The sequence below is a fragment of the Mustela nivalis genome (assembly GCF_964662115.1).
Source record: "Mustela nivalis genome assembly, chromosome: 9".
Lineage (NCBI taxonomy): Eukaryota > Metazoa > Chordata > Mammalia > Carnivora > Mustelidae > Mustela > Mustela nivalis.
Window position 1 is genome coordinate 72,697,890 of NC_139028.1, and position 17,111 is coordinate 72,715,000.

The following is a 17,111-nucleotide window of genomic DNA, read 5'->3' on the forward strand; positions in this document are numbered from 1 at the left end:
TGGGGAGAAGCAGACAGAGCTGAGATGCACACAGGGGTGGGGTTGTGTGGGCTGGAGGGAAGACTGGCCATGAGGGATGGGAAGGTGGAGTCACTTGCAAGGCACGATTCCCAGAGATGGGACACAAATGGGAAGGCACAGACTTGAGGACCCCAAGAGGCCAGATTGAACTGTCTTCTCCAGTAGTGAGTTCGCTGTGATTGACGACGCTCAGAAGGAAATCTCTGGATAAAGGGATCTGGAGTTCAGGACAAAGACCCGAATGGAGATGCAGGTTTGAGTGTCACCCAGGGAGACATGGGAGGCTCCGGTGATGCATCTGAAGTCAACAACCATGAATGGGGACGTTGTAACAGACGTTGCACACAGAAGCCTCACCCCGCGGGTTCATCTAGACAGCTGTGGGTTTTCCGGGCTGCCCCTGATGGCATCACTTCCAGCATTAATCACCTGCCTGCCTTAGTTCCCTAGCTCGAATGGCAACAGCATACGCAGAGCTACAAGATTAAAAGGTGGTAACAGCTCCAGTGGCCAGGGGCAGATTGCAACAGTAATGCAAAGGAGCACAGGTGTCAGGAAAAGGGTGGGGGGACTGTTGTGTCACAGGCTTCCTGGTTAGGGGGCTGGAGGCCACCTCCACCAACTGCTATGGGGCGGGGGGGTTCTTCTGGGCTTGGGAAGAGCTTCAGCGTGGCCAGATTTCTGAGTTGGAAAGTGAGCCCTTCATAACGTGGTCTGACAGCCAGAGGTGGCTTTTTCTACAGACTGTTTCAAAATCCACAGTGCGTGAAGTGTGACAGGAGGGAAGCCGGCTGTGCTGTGTGTGCAATCTCTTCCCAGACTGCAAGCCCTGGGGGCTTCTGTGTGAGGACCTAGAGCCCAGCAGGTCACCCCCAGAGAAGAAGGTGACCTGCTGGGGAGCTGGCATCAGTGCTGATTCCCAAGGGCCCCACCTCTTTAAGATTTAAGATGCTCTTATCTTCTGGGGGTCCAAAACAAAGAGAGTGCCTAGCCATGGTGGCAGGTGGCAGGAGGCAGGAGGCAGGAGGAAGGCCTGAGCACCAGCAGTGGGAACGCAGACCCTCCCCCTGCCTTGGGCTCACCCATAGGGGGCGCACTACAGCTAGCCAGCCAGCCCACTGGAAGCCCTGGTTTCTGGCTCCTGCCTCTCCTCCAGCAAGCGTAAGGATTCCTGGAGGGAATTTTGGCCTGTGTGACTCAGGCTGAGTCAGTGCTCTTCCTCCAGCTTAGATGTGTCACCTGTCATTTCTTGGAAGGAACTGTTGGGTGGGAAGAAGAATCTCTTCAGTTAGGAACAAGGGCTGCTGAGATTCAGATGGTCACCTTCTCCCTACCACAACCACAACCCTAAATGACCCAGAAATCTCCCCTATCCCACATAGGATACACTGTCCTAGGCTTGACCCTCCAGGGGCTGGACCTGACGGCAGTGGGGAGAGAGGGAAGCTAAGGGTATCCCGTTGCCTGCTCTGACAAGCACCAGCCATGTGACTGGGGACACGACCCTTTAGTCCCTTCTGCCTTATGTCCTGACCTATCTGGGAAATGCAAGGACCAGGAAGCTAGTTGTGTTTTGTTTAGGACAAGACAAAGAATCTTTAGTTTTGTTTTGGACAGGTTCAAAGAATCTGGGGTACAGCAGATGGCACTACTTCTTGTCCAGGAACACCTGTCTGTCCCCAGCTACACACACCCATGTGCACACACAGTCAGACGCGGCCACTCTCACACTCCCTGAAGGCATGCTTCCCCAGAGCATTACATCAGTTACCACTTAAGATAAAGCAGGGGCAAGAAGTAACTTTTATGGGCTCCCCCCATGGGGCAGACACTATGCTGTCCATTTTTTTCTATGTTAATCTTATTTAGTCCTCACAGAATTCTATGCAAGGCTTCAGAGAGGCTAAGTGACTTGCTCAAGGTCACTCAGTCAGTAAGTAAGTGGTAGAGCCAGGACTTGAACCCCAGAAGTCTGACTCCCCATGCTAGGCTCTTTCTGTCCCAGCGTACTTCCTCTGACACAGGACCTCTACCACCGTGCACCTCCGTGTTCATCCTCTGGTCTGAGCTGCAATCCAGCTCCTTCTCCCTGGCTGATTTACTTAGAACTCACTGACACAGGCTTCTGGAGTCCGTCGTCCTTCCCGAAGTCCGCTTCTTCGATTCCCATCACCCGTTGTTTTCAACCCAGCCCAGGTGAAAGGTCTCACCTGCAAGATCTCCCTTCCGCCGACTGTCCACCGTCATGTCTGATCCACCGGCGGCTTCTCCTGCGTCTTCGTACGTCTACTTCCTATTTTCCAGCCGCAGTTCTCCCGCCAGGACAGGATCAAACGGACCGCTGTCCTCCGGCTCTTCAGCGGCAGGAAGCTGGTTCTCCAGCCAGCTCCCACAGCACGGCCCCGGGGCCGCCCCGGCGCGGCCTGAGAAGGGGCCCTCCGGGCTGAACTATCTGAGCCAACCTTAGACTTTCCAAAGAGACAACCAGATGGCAGGAGTGGAGCCACAGAAGAAGCGGGCCTTGGGCAGATTCACCTACAGCACTGGGGACCTGGACCAGCTGCTGCGGGCCTCCTGGCTCAGGGCTGCTGCACAGCCCCCCGCGGCCGCACCAGGCTGCTGGGGAAGCGGCCGGTGGCCACTGCGCCTGCACGAGCCCAGGACACACTGCGGGAGGAGAAGCCCAGAGGTCAAGCGCACCCGCACTGTAGGGTCTGGCCCGCCCACCCCAGACCGCTGGGCACATGGTGGGCGCGTCCGCAACCGCAGGGCCTCTAACTGGGTGCAGATGGAACCTGAGTTGATTGCCCAGCTGGGTGACTTCTCCACCTGCTACAGACCTGTGAAGAGGCCGACGCGCATCGCATCGGGGCCTCCCGCTCCTCCCTCTTCGTCCCTCTCACGTAGCCAGCTCGGCCAGTAAGGGCACAGGCTTGAATGAATGGATGAACGAACGAACGAACTAATGAATGAATGAATCAATCAATCAATCAATCAAAGAACGAACGAGAACTGTACCCTTAGAGCTGTACCCTCGCTCCCATCCCTGGGCACCGGGCTGTGCTTTTCCCATTTACCCTCATCTAAAATACATCTGCTTATGTTTTCTGTTTGCCCACGTTTGCCTCTGACTTTGGGTCAGAGAGTAACGCTTCTGCTCTTAGTCTCTTCCAGAGACTTCCAAGTGAGGATTCCGGCCACCAGTCCACGATTTTATCTCTGAGGTCATGAAAAGAACTTATGGGTAAGTCAGGGATTGACACTCTCCCTGCCTCCCTTGTGGTCTCTTTCTGGCCCAGCCTGTGCCACAAAGGACAGGGCTCTGGGGGTGTAACAGATGCCACCGACACCCTGCCTGTCTCCTCTTACCGTTCACCACTTGACGCTGATGGCTTCTTCGTCTGAAATTCTCTGCCAGACCGGGAGCCTGGACCTCCAGCAGAGTGTCACCCCCCACCCAACCTTGAAGCAGCCCTTAGCCGATACCAGATGGGAGTTGGAGAATAAACACCTAGCTTTCTTGTCCCTCAGATCGGACAGCTCAGAGGTGTAGTCTCCACTATCAAATGTCCCCAGTGAGATGACACTCGGTTCCCTGAATCAGCAACCTGCTCAATCGCTCACCTGAGCTGATGCTCTTCCTGTTTCTGTCTCACCCCTCACACCCCTGAAAGTACTTCCTGGGACTTGGATCCTTCTTAGAGTCTGCTTCTAGGCGAACCCAACCTAAGACAGGGTCCTAAAGCAACTGTACGAGGTGGCTCTGGCTTCTCTGCAGCTCTTCCAAAGGGATCACAGGTGCCAAATTCCCACAAGAGTTTCAGGACTGAGGCAGTGCACACGCCAAAGCTCCAGTGAGTGCCGGCGTAAAAAAATGTTTAACATAGTCATCTTTAATGGAAGCAAGTTATGTAGCTAATAATACTGATATTTTCAATGGACCGAATTAAATTATGCTTCCCATCTTGTATCTTAATTAAAGGAATAAAAACTGTTTCACATTTTAATTAGCAAGTATGTCTTGAAAAGACTTAAATTAATATGGGAGTCATCACCATAGGAAAGCAGCCCTCTGCCAAGATTCATGAGGCCAGAGAGAGCATGGAGCACAGAGCTGGGTACTCATCAAGAATGAGGGCAGCTGTGGCTGGAGCTCAGAAACCTTGGCTCTTTGAATTTTCTGAAAGGATAAAAGCAGGAGTCTGGTGTATAGCTGGGAGGCATGACCACTCGTGTCTCTAGAAAGAGCCACCTTCTACATCTTCTTTAGGACATTTGAACACTAGATCTAGAAAATGTGAGTGTAGCAATGATCCTTTTTCTCATGACTCTGCCTTGGCTGCCTTCTTGCATGAGACTTCTTAGAGGTTCTGGAAGACTTGTTGGCAGAGCCTGAGAATAAAAGAGGCGCTACCCTTGGAGCTGGCCTAGCAAGGGCCTTGACTAAATGTCCCATGCAGTTTTGGAGAGGAGCCTGGCTCCTGGCTCCCATGGCTGTGTGTTTCCTGTGGTTTGGGGCCATGCTAGGTTTTGCTGCAGGCAGATTGGCAAACTGGTTTCTTCTTTCTTTTTTTTTAGCTTTACTTTTTAAAAAGTTCACAATACATACTTGTTTAAGAAATTGAAAATATGTGAAGCAAAGAAAATTCAATCCCAAAACCATTATCCCAGCATCCAGAGATAATCACTGATAACATTTTGATGCGGTTTTTCCTGCCCTTGGCAGCTCCTGGCTAATGATTCTGAGGCTCCTGGGGAATGTGGGAGGGGTGGATGGAACACAGAGCTCTCGTTCTCCTGTTGCACCTGCTTCTACACTCCTGCTCTGATCCCCACGGTACCCTCTTACTACCTTGCACCACTCCAGTTTGCTGTTCCAGGTGTTTGGTTCCCATGACTCAAACCACGAGCTGGCTCACTCCCCATCCTCCATTTCCCACAAGACAGTGAACCCAAGTCTCTTGTATCATGACCTGCGTTCAAGGGTTAGGGTAAAATGGGATTTCGAGATGGAAAAAGTTAGATTAGATGTCATTATTCCTTCCTTGAGGACTCTTTACTGCCTCTCTCTGCTCGGTCCAGAGTCCTGCCAACAGATTCTTGGTAATCTCTCTCCCCAAACGCTCTCCAGTCTTCTCTCTTCTTGGTTGTCTCATTTTCCCAAACTCCTTACTTGACTTGCCAAGGGACCACTCTCAAGTTTCTGTTACTCTGTTGTGCTAAGTGCTCGAGTTTCTTTTTTGTCTCCACCTCTCACATATGGACTAGCTCAAGACCTCTCCTTTCCCAGCCAGGAGACCAGGAAGTTTCTAAATCCAATGGCCAATGACTGTTGAGATGACTTCACCAACTAGAAGACAGAAGTAATTGGAGTTTTATTTCATTTTATTGTTTTATTATCTCCTTTCCTTGAAATAAAAGTCTTTAATTTTTTTTTAAGTAAATTGGGGTTGGGAAGTGGGGTGCGTGTGTAAAGTGAAATTAGAAGTGAGAATCTTGCTGGGGAACTAGAGAAAATTTCAAGACTTTGACTCATTCTGCTCAGTCACCCTGCAGAAAGGAGTGCCATCTCCTGTCCCTCTAGCATTCCAATGTTAGGGTCCATTTTCCACCAGCCTGGCCAGCTATGGATGATATAATATGGAGGGGGAAAGAATGAGCCGTTCTGATGAGCAGAAGTCCATGATCAGTCCATCATTAACGTGATCTCCAAAGCCCTCTCTCGGCTGTTGTGTGGGCAGAACCTGGATAGCAGGAGCCATCGGTGGAAACCCACATGTCACCTATTTGACATCAAACTTCTGAATGGAATCTTAAGTTCAGCACAGCCATTTATCAGAGTTTCCAAATGTCGCTTTCCAATTTGCATCAGACCTTTTCTACATATTAATGTGATTCTGTAACTAGCGTATATATGTTTGTGGATCTACCTCAATTTGCATTTGAAACTCTAATGAGGCTCCAGGGTGAGCCAGTTCCCTGAGGAAAAGCTTTTCATTCAGTTGCTTCCCCATGTGATCCATGAAGATGTCCTCGAAGGGTCACAGAAAAGTCAGAATCCGCTCAAGCACCTTACTTGTGGTCTCTGTCATCTCTGGTGCTGAGTTTGGGCTCTAGTCCAAATCTTGACCTGTACATCCTCTTGCCCAGGGGAAGGCCTGTCTGGTTCATTTGCTTTTTCTTGGTTGAAGATGATGAGCCTGTATTCAGAAGGGTTTGGCCACTCTCGGGGCTCCAGGGCCCAGAACTAAGGTAGAAACTTCTGCAGAGGTGACTCAGAGCAGGGAGAGCCAAATGTCCAACCCAAGTCTGAGTTCTTTGGGTAAAATTTTCCCAATGTCTGATGCTTTTGCTGCATTGTCCAGGGGCCTGCAACAGAAGCCTGGAGGCCTCCTTGCCCTGGGCAGAGCCTCCACGCTGAACCCACGGGGTTTGCACTCCATGGATGCTTCTAGAATGTTTTCTGTTACTCATTCTGTCACCCTCTACTCCCTCCTCCCTTTCCCAGGCCTGAGCTTGAAGACAAGATGGCACTCCCATTGGGACCTTGAAGGCTTGCTTGGAGGTTTTGGAGGGGAACATTTGACCCTCTGTCAACTAAATCCCAGTGTGGAAGGCTTAACCTTTCTAGCTGAACATGGGGCTCCCTGGCACATGTCTGGTTACCTCAGGCCCTTTAAAAGAGACTCCCCTCACGCCCATTCATGTGCTGAGTCACCAGCTCTCAAAAGGTCAGAGCCCCCCAGCATGATAGCAGCAAGGCAGGTGCCCTGGGGTCTCCTTGCTCATCCCTGACCTGCTTTCTCTCCAAACTCCATTTTGCCCCATTCTGAATCCTTGGCTCCACACCCACATTTCGATTCTGTAGCCTGAGACTTTGGACTTGATGTCTACTCTTTGTCTCCCACGTATTTGGATCTCAGCTTCCTCTGGGACACATAGGCCCCAGGTTCTCTGATTTTCAGGCTCCAAGATGCTATAGGTAGGGGTTCCTGGCTATGCTGAGTCCTGGCGTCTGAACTAGGCCCCTCAGCCTGGGCTGCTCAGGGCTGGGGCCGGGCCCTCCTTCCCTCCTGTGCGTGGGTGCATAGCAGGAGTAGTGTGGAGAGGAGAAACGGAGGCGGTCCTTGAGTTCTGTAGAAGAGAAGCTGAATCCAACCCCTGTACCCATTCTTTCAAAAGTATAGTCAGTTCATAAAGATGGGGTCAGATGAGTAGGTCTGTGCCCTCCCCGCACATACCTGCCAGACCGCACTTTCCACCACGGGGCACCACGGAGACCTTGGGAACTGCTTCTCCTGGACTTGAGGCCCTGAGCCTGCTCCTGCCCATCCCAGTCCTGCTTTGCAGCAAACACCAAACCACTTCTTCATCAGGAACTTTTTTTTTTAAGTTTTTCTTGAAATTTCATGTAGTAACCATACAGTGTAATGGTAATTTCAGATGTACAATTTAGTGGTTCTCACTTCTATACATCACACAGCGCTCATCACAGCAAATACCCTCCTTAATCCCTATCACCTGTTTCACCCATCCCCCCACCCCCTCCCCTCTGGGAACTGTCCAATTGTTCCCTGTACTTAAGAGTCTATTTCTTCATTTGTCTCTCTCTGTCCTTTCCCCCCCCTTTGCTCGTTTGCTATATTTCTTAAATCCACATATGTGTGGGGTGCCTGGGTGGCAGTTGAGTTTCTGGCTCTTGGGGTTGGCTGGGTTGTGATCTCAGGATCCTGGGATTGAGCCCTGCGTCGGGCTCTGCTCTCTGCGTCAGTCTTCTTGTCTCTCTCTGTCCCCCTGTTTTCCCTCCCCCTGTTGCTCTTCTCTCTCAAATAAATAAATACATCTTTTTAAAAAATCCACATATGAATGAAATCATAATGGTGTTTGTCTTTCTCTGAATGACTTATTTCACTTAGGCTAATACACTCTACCTCCATCCACATTATTGCAAATCACAAGATTTCATTCTTTTTTTATGGCTGAGTCATGTTCTACTATAGAAATATATATATATCACATCTTCTTTATCCATTCATCAGTTGATGGGCATTTGGGCTCTTTCCATAACTTGGCTATTGTAGATAATGCTGCAGTAAACATCGGGGGGCATGTATCTCTTTAAATTGCTCTATTTGTATTCTTTGGGTAAATACCTAGTAGTACAATTGCTGGGTCATAGGGTAGCTCTATTTTTAACTTTCTGAGGGGCCTCCATACTGTTTTCCACAGTGGCTGCACCAGTCTGCATTCTCACCAAGAGTGCACGAGGGTTCCCCTTTCTCCATGTTGTCGCCAACACCTTGTTTCTTGTGTTGTTGATTTGAGCCATTCTGATGGGCATCGTCAAGACGTTGAATGCAGTTGGATGGGGACCAAGAAGGCATGAGGCCTTAACCAGTCCCTCAAGTTGAGGGAAGAGTTTTGGGGCTTCTCCTATTAGGGCTTCTCCTATCAGCACGTCCCTCCTGGGGAGAGATGGCTCTCCTCCTGGCTCTTCTCCGCAGGCCCAGGGCCAGGCTTGGCCTATGGTCACTGGATGGCTGGCTTTTCCTGGTTGGTCCCTAAATCTGAGCAGGAATGGAGCCCGGGTTAGTTTGCTCGGGCTGCTGTAACAAATTACCACAAACTGGCTGGCTTAAGACAACAGAAATTAATTCTCTCACAGTCCTGGAGGCCGAAAGTCCAAAATCAAAACGTTGGCAGGATTGGTTCCTTCTGGAGGCTCAAATGGAAATGCCCTTGTTTCTGGTGGCTGTTGGGAGTCCTCGGTGTCCCATGGCTTGTGACAACACTGCTTAAACCTCTGTCGCTGCCATCACATCGCCTTCTCTGTGGGTCTCAGCTCCCCTTCTCTTCTAAGGACACTGGTCATTGGATTTAGGGCCCACACTGGTCATCCAGCCAACAATACAACCCTGTCCTGAACTGAACCAGGCCCACGTGCCTGGATTCTGTCCTCGTGCGGCTTCTCCAGAAACTGGGATCTGTCCCTAGGACTCCGGGACCCTTGTGATTCCTTGCTGTAGCCCGTAGCTCTGTGTCTGAGCTCCTCCAAGAGTGCTCCCCCGACATGCTGACCAAGTTGTCTGATCCACCCAGAAGATCAGAACTCAACCAGAGTTCACTGTACCCCATGAGACACAGATGAATTTTTCTGGATCATCCAAGCCAGGACAAGGCCGTGGCTCAGGGGAAAGGACACGGGCTTTGGTACAAGATGAAGCGTGGTTCTTGGCTCTAACACTCACTCCCTATACCGGGGGTAGGGTGCAGGAGGGGGTTGCTCACACTCATTGGTGAACATAATTAAGCTGGATTTCACCTTGGGTAATGAGTAGCACACAGGGCAAAGTTTCAGACCTCCCTACTCCAAAGCAAAACTCAGGGCTAAGAAGTCTTACCATTTTTTTTTTTTTCCTGCCAGGGCACTCTCTAGATTTGCACGATGGCTGAGTTTTGATTAAATAACTCACCATTGACAATGAATATGCAAACAGATGTTAATTAAGGCCTTTGCCATCTTCCTACCTCATTCTGAATAATCAGCCTGTGGGGGAGTGTTGCTGTATCCATCCCACGTTCCACCCAGAGCACCCTCTGGCCTGTCCCCAGGTTGCCCTCCCCAGACTCCCAGGATTATTCAGAGCTTGAATCGTGTAGACCTGACCCGAATCAACCTTTCTCCACCAGCGAGAGCACCTGCAGACACAGCCCTCTGATTAATGAACCGGGTTCTGGCGAGGGCCTCTTTGCTGATGGGTGGGGGAGAGGATGTCTCCCTGTTAAACATGCTTAATTAAGCTAGATGAATTGCCGGACTCCTCGGCAACGGGCTGGGCCTCAAAGCCTGCCTCACGGCGTGTTCGCACAATGTGCTCTGCATCTGCATTTTGAAATGGGATCGATCTGTCCCGGAATGCCTGAATGCCTGGTAGTCACCACGGTCCTTCCCGGCACGGTGGGGTGAGGGGCGAGCTCAGAGAGCATGGCCCTGCCCTGGACTCTCCCTAGGGACGAGCTGGGGCTCTGCTCTTTGGGGAGCGGGGCCAGCTGCTGCCGCCGACCGAGTAGAAGCTACGAGAGGTTCACGCACCCGGGGTGTTAGTCAGAAGTGATATTTGAAATATTTAATAATAGGGATAGCACAGGCTCCAACCCATCGGTACAAATCCCAGCCATAAGTAACAGAGCTGTTCTGCCAAATATCAGCTGTCTATGAGCCATGGAAAAAGTTACAGTTTGTAGAGTTTCACGTCTATTTCCTCCTTTGATTGAAGCCACAACCATTGGAGATGGGCGTGGATACTCTCTTAATTATAGAGACTGAGAAACTGAGGTTCAGAGAGGCTGTGTGTCTTCCTCGAAGCTCCATAGCTAATGCTGTTCTAGAAGCCAAGCACCTCTTTGTGTTTTCTACCATCTTATCTGGCCCATGTCTGCACAGATGCTGGGGCTCTACCAGGTTCAGGAAAATCTAGAGAAAACCTCCAGGTATGCTCAAGCGGCCAACTGGTCACCCCAGGGCAAAAGTATGAGTGAGGACAGGAGAGGGACCTGCAGGGCTCTGGGATTCGTAGGCAGTCAGGGTAGAACCAAGAGGCTAGTGTGAGCCTTTCTGTGCTCTCTGCTTGCAAAGCCCTGTGACCGCAGGGAGGCTCCAAGGAAGAGGATGACACAGAGCACACAGAGGAGGAAGTGGGGAAAGTGCGGTACAGAGGGTGAAGAGCAAATGAAGCCAGTGCTATTGAACGAGTCACCATTGTGGGCTTTTCCCTGGGGACCATCTGAAAACCGCGTGCCCTTGCTTCAGAATTGTGCCAGTGGAGGACAAGGAGGTGGGCACTTATCCCCCCTCCGCCAGCCCCTGGCACGCACTTCCTCGCACTTCACAGTTGTGCCTGGCCACTCGGTGAAGCCAGCCAAGTAGAGACAAGAGACTCTTGGGGTGAGGCCCAAGGACTATCTTCACAACTGCCAATGAACTTGGGAGGCTGGAGGGATATAAGCTGGGTGAGCCCCAGCATTGGCCATGCCGACAGATCCCAAAGGATGCCAAAAAGCAGAAGACAGGCTTTCCCTATTGTGGGCCGTTTTTCTCCACGTGAGGCAGGGAGGCCTCTGTGTTTCAGGTCTATGTCCATGCCCAGGACAGTGCTTGATCTTCTGGAAAACTCAGAGAAGGTGCCCCTCCACCGTCCAGCTATGGAATGTTAGTGTCTGGACTTCTGTCTCCCAATCCTCTGAATTACTGGGAAGCTTCTGGAGCCTCTGTGGTTTGGGGATCCTTGCCTGTGGCTCTGGAGGGAAATGTCACACCCCCTAAGGATGACAGTCTCCCCTCCTCCACAGCCCCATCCTCACACCAATCTGTAGCTGGCACCTCTATCCCACCAGACGGCCTGGTGGGGACATGTGACAGATACAGAACATTTTAATTTCGGAAGCCATTGATCTAGAGCACGTTAATAAATGGCACCTGTCGGTCCAAATGTTGTTTGCCATTTGTCTCGTCTTATCTAAACACTGACTGCATCTAGATCAGAGCTGTGTCAGTCTTTGGGGTCAGATCATGACACAGCTACTCTCCCCACCGTGTCTCTCCCCTCAACCAAGAGGAATTGTCCCGCCAGCCCATTAATGACAAGGGCAGTGCCTCTGAGGTTGGCTTAGGGGCCAAGGATAGGAGAAAGTACTAGGAAATTGCCGGGAGTAGCTAAGAGAAAAGTGTCTCTGCTTCTGCTCTCAGGGCTAGTCTTCCATTTTGGTGGTGAGGTGAAGAGAGTGGATTATTACCTGCGTCTGGACCCCCACAGGCAGCTTCATTTACGAAACAAGTGCGGGCAGTGGGCTCATCATGGGAGCCTGGAGCCTGCCTCCACCTGGCCCTGTGGTCCCAGGGCGTGTGGCTTGTCCTCTCGTTTCTTTCATCCCATCACCTAAGAAATAAGCATGGAAATCTCTGCCTGGTGTAATTTCACTGGGCTGCTGGACAGAATGAGGCAGGACAGCACTAAGAAAAGCAAAAGGAACTGTGGAGATGCATTTTATTTATAAGTCAACATGGATGAATCCAAGTCAAGAACACCTGTACCTGTGTGGGATGGGAGAGGCTGGGCATGGTGACTCACCGATAGCTTTGGGAGAGGATCAGTGATGTTAACCCATCTGGATAAAGATAGAATGTGCCAGAAGGAAGGGGTCCGGTGCAGAAACCGGGCTTCAGAGAAGGACGGTATTAGTCCAGTCCCAGCTATCCTAGAGACAGGTCTGCCTGGGGGCGAGGACAATTGCTGGATCTCAGTGGAACTAATTCTCACTGCTTCCATCTATTCCTCTTGCCTTAGTCAGACACACCAAGCAAGACTCTGAACAGTGCTCTAAATGAGTATCCTGATATGGTGGGTGTCAGCTGGATTTGCCACCCAGCATGGTGGCACCAATATCCTATTTCCTTTTTTTTCATCTACCAACTCTTGACGTAAGGATGAACCGTCCCCAGGTCCCTAGGTGATTTAAGCTTCAGGCAATCAGAACATAATGTTCCTCCCTTGGCCGCAAGGGGTGAATTTGGGGATGGCTACATGACCTAATTAGAACCCAAGTGATACAGTGAGATGCTTCCTGGGGCTTCCAGAAAAGAAGCTTCACTCTTGTGAGCTTGACTAGAAACTGAGAGGACGGGGTCTGGGAGGGCAGGAAGCTATCTCATAACCATGTGGAGCCTGAGATGGAACTCAGTGTGATAGAAGACAGAACCCAAAAAAGGAAGAAGTTGAGTCTCAGTGATACTATTTGAGGCCTGATCCAGCAGTACCTGAAGCTGGACTTCCCTCTGGGACTTTTATCCTGATAAACTGATAAAGTTCTTTTGTGCTTAAAGTAATTTCAAGCATATCAACTGAAACATGTGGACAAGGTAGAGTAGCGTTCTGGTTCCCTTTATAAATAGTTGGGTTGGCATTCTCACTTTGCACCTGTGTCTTTGGAACTGGATTGTGTGTTTGCCCTGAAAGACTGGTTGTTTGGGGGCATCCTGAAAAAGTGGACTTTCCGTACTCAGATGGCTGATCACTTGGCCTGGGTATAACCCTCCTATGAAAGACCCTGCCTGCCCAAGGGGCCATTCCTGGCACTGGGTGCCATCTCTATGGTCACTGTGTGTGGATGGCATTTTCTTTGTTCATCCACATAACCCCATGGGCTTCCTTCCTTCATGATGAGGCAGAGAAGATCACAGATGCTGGGTCACCTATCACTCCTTGCTTTGTTTCTTCAGATGTTCTTTAATTTCTCAACAGAGAAGCAAATGAGGGCATGGCGAAGGATCTAGTACTGTTGACTGAGTCAGGAGTCATATTCAAAATATTGCATTTAACAACTGGGGCGGAATACTCTAGAAGCTGTAGTTCCCCAAAGTATCCATGTTAGGGTGCCTATAGGGAATGCTGGGCCACATCAGGGGTCTCAGCCCAGCATGCATGCCTCCTGGGGAGCCAGGGCCCAGGGTCATCAGAGACAGCGTCTGTCCCACCAGGGATGTAGCCCGGAGACAGGTAGGCAAGGGGTTGGCGTGTGTAGAGCCAGCAGGCACAAGAGGAGCAGTAGTGGTATTTCAGTGTTGTAATCACTGACGTGGCTGTCCTGGTGAGTGCTAGCTACGTTTCAGGCCTGAATGGAGACTAATTTTGAAGGGCTTGGCATGCCAGGTTGAGGAATGGTCATTCTACCTTGAAGACACTTGGGAACTATTGAGGGTATAAAAGAAAGAGACTGACCCAACCAGATTTGTGATTTAGAAGCACATTTCTAGAGACAGTGTGGAAGATGATTGGATAAAGGACCAGAGACAGGTCTGGGCAGGAGGCTGGTGACAACAGTCCAAGCAAAAGATGGGGTTCTCTGTTAGAATACTATTTTCCCTTTAGGTACAACTGAACTGAGTGGCTTGGAAGGACTTGACCAGAAGATGACGTGTGTGTGTATGTGTGTGTTGGGGGTTAAACAGGACACTTTTTCTGATAGTGTGGGGTAAGTGTTGGCTGTCTTTGGGTTTTCCTATCCTGTCTTATGTAGAGATTCCTGAACACTCCAGGGAAACCTGCCCTTGCAGGATATTGTCCTCCGTTCCTTAACTTGGGTGCTCCACTGGGATTCTGAAAAGCTTCAGTTCACTGATACACATCAGTGAGAAGCTGCCGAGCTATTTAAACTTTGACTATCTCTACTTGAAAAGCTTGAGATGAAGTTTTCGGAAGAATGCTCCTACTTTCATTGCCGGAGGTGGGGAAGCACTTAGGTGGCTTAGACCTTGCAATAATCTCACTCCACCTGCAACCTTGAAGGGTCCCTGAACGGTCATGACTGGAAAGGAGAGTATCATCCACGTTGGGGAAATCCATTCATCGAACATTTGCTGAGGCCCTGCTGCATACCAGGCACTCCTGCTCCTTTCACACCCGCCCACAGCCGAACACATCAGCCTGTAGGTGGGAACGGTCAAGACAAATCCAAAGCAGTAACTTCCATTCTGCATTAGCCAAAGCTGGCTCTGCACTTGGGCAACATCCACGGCCAGACTCATTTAGGAGCTCCAGGAACTGCTCCTTTCATGGTTCTTCCATTTCCCGAAGGTAATTCTTAGGCATCCAAAGGTTATGGTTCTAATAGGCCACAGGTCAAGGCAAGCCCCAGTAGGGTAGGTCACCTCTGCTATTCCCAAGTGACAGAGAACAGCACTCCCACAAAGATCCCCTTTATTGCACCGTGATGTCTTCTGCACAACTTGGAAGTTGCAGCTCTAAAGGCCCTGATCTGCCACTCAGCCCAGCCCAGACTTCAACCTTGGAGATGGTTTTGCAATTAGGTATGCGATATGGTTTTCTGCTGATAATCCCTTTGTGGCTGCTAGGAAGCTGCTTCTCACTGGAAAGCTTTCTTTTTAATTCAAAACTGGGCTCTTAAAGGAGACCACTAACTCTTCTGATACTGAGCATTCAAACCACCATTGTAAAGGACAGTTTTTGAACGCCAAGGAGAGTCCTTTCCTGCCACAGACTCTTGGGGGAGGTGTGGGTACAGAGAAGGGGGACTCACGGGGAGGCGCTGTTGAGGGTAGAGGGGAAATTAGAGGGGATCCAAGGATGGGAGAAAGATGAGACAAGCTCAGGAAGAATGCCAGTAGTCTTGAGGGCCAGCCTTGCTGTGGGCACAGAGAGGTTGAGGGTACACAGGGATGCTGAGTAACCTGATGGGAGGAATCTGCTAGAATCCTGGGGCAGGGTTAATGTTACTAATAGCTAATACTTCCACTACACTTACTATACACCAGACACCATTCTTTGTACCTATTAACCCGTTCAATCCTCACAAAATAAATGCCATTATTATTATTATTGCTATCACTTTCGGACTGAGGAAACTGAGGTAGAGACAGGTGGAGGGGTTTGCCCAAGTCACAGGGCTGGTAAGCAGTGAGGCGGGATTCAGAGTTGGGTCAGCTTCGGGTCTGTGCTGAGAGCCACTGCGCCAGAATGGGGTCTGGAGAGTGGGTGAGTTCCCAGGGCCCTTGGATTTTCACCTACAGAGGGGAGGGGATGATACCAGTGGGTCACACTGAAGAGAAAATGAGAGCATGAGGGAAAAGTACTTTGGGGTCAGAAGGGCTGTGGGCACACCTTCTGTGAGGTCATCTTGGTCCCGGGGTGAGGGGAGGTAGGAGGCTGAGAGACTGGCTTTTCCAAGGAGAGCCCCAGAGACTCTAGGATTCTAGGGGAGCCCCTGAGTCTGGAGAGGAGATGGAGGAGGCAGGAGAGAAGGACCCCCAGGAAAAGAGGCAAGCCTGGCATCACCCCCCCACCACCACCACAGTCCGGCCAGACCTAGAGATGGAGTCAGAATGCTTCCTTCCATGCAATGTCCCATCTGGGGAGCCTCTTGGGTCCTCTGGACATTCCACTGGATCCATTTTCTGCCTTTCGTCAGACTGATTAATATCTATGTGAGCTCACCAAGTGCAAGTTCTTCCCGGGGCCCTTGACAAATGTTTATTGAACTGAATGGAGGAACACTTTTCAAGTGGCCACAGCCCTTCTTCTAGCTTTACTGTGTGACTATGGGTTAGTCACAAAGCCTCTTGGGGCCGTCTCCTTGTCTGATGAGTAGAGAGTTGGGCAGGATGATTCTGAGGGCCCCTTCAGCCCTGAATTCCCAGTGTTCTAGGGATGGAATGACATGAAGTGGGCAAGCAGAGGTCAGCCTATGTATCTAAGAGTCTGTACCCCTTTTGCTATGGTTTCTGTGGAGCAGACTCTGCACCCAGACTTGTCTTTAACGCTTTTTGATTCTTACCAGCGGCTCTGAGAAGTGGTTTAGGACCCCGAGTGGGTAGAATTAACACTGACTTTATTCATCTGGCAACAAGAATTTGGTTGGCAATAAATTGCTCGGCCAGTGAGAGCATAATCACTCCTCACCGGATTACCCCTCGCCAGGAGCGGTTTGGAAATCCTATCACTAGTTGATCCAGCTCTCACTCCCAAGGAAAAAAATTAAAAACAAATTAGATGCAAGGATGATGAATTTGATGAAGGACAAAGATACCTCGAGGTTTTGCCTCCTGCAGAAAGACTCGGGAAGTGGGAAGTAGGTCACAAGCAATCTTAAGACACTGCCAACGAAGGCTGAGGTGGGGAGAGCTAGTAGCGCCCCCAGTCTCACTGCCGTACTGTAGGAAAGCGGGCTCCGGGCTCCCTTCCACCCCAAGGTGTATCCACCCGCCAAGCAGGCAGGAAAGCAGCTCCCACAACCTGAGCCGTGAGCTCGCTGAGTCCCCGCTCTCCATCCTCTTACATCCAACCTCACCTTGCATGAAAAGGATGACACAGACCCCCCAAAAGCCCCAACAGGCAATTCTGTGCTTCTGGTCAGTATCAGAAAGCAAGAAAACCTCCTAAACCTAGGGCCAGACTCAGAGCCATGCCTTGGGGCCGCAGGGCACCGGCTTCCCTGGATTCTTCTGTCCTTGTCATGAGAAGTTGAGTATTGTGGCCACACTGTGTGCAGCTGGACCGTGTACCTGACCCCTTTCATTC

General features: G+C 50.5%; 1 protein-coding gene across 1 annotated transcript; it reads left to right on the forward strand.

Annotated features, from left to right (window-relative positions):
* Nucleotides 1-2,509: 2,509 nt before the first annotated feature.
* On the forward strand, nt 2,510-2,944 carry LOC309840333 (small ribosomal subunit protein uS19-like; the record flags this gene model as incomplete). The annotated part of the gene is made up of 1 exon (XM_082682394.1): nt 2,510-2,944. The coding sequence occupies one exon, from the start codon at nt 2,510-2,512 to the stop codon at nt 2,942-2,944; it is 435 nt and encodes a 144-aa protein (XP_082538520.1).
* Between the last annotated feature and the right edge of the window lie 14,167 nt (nt 2,945-17,111).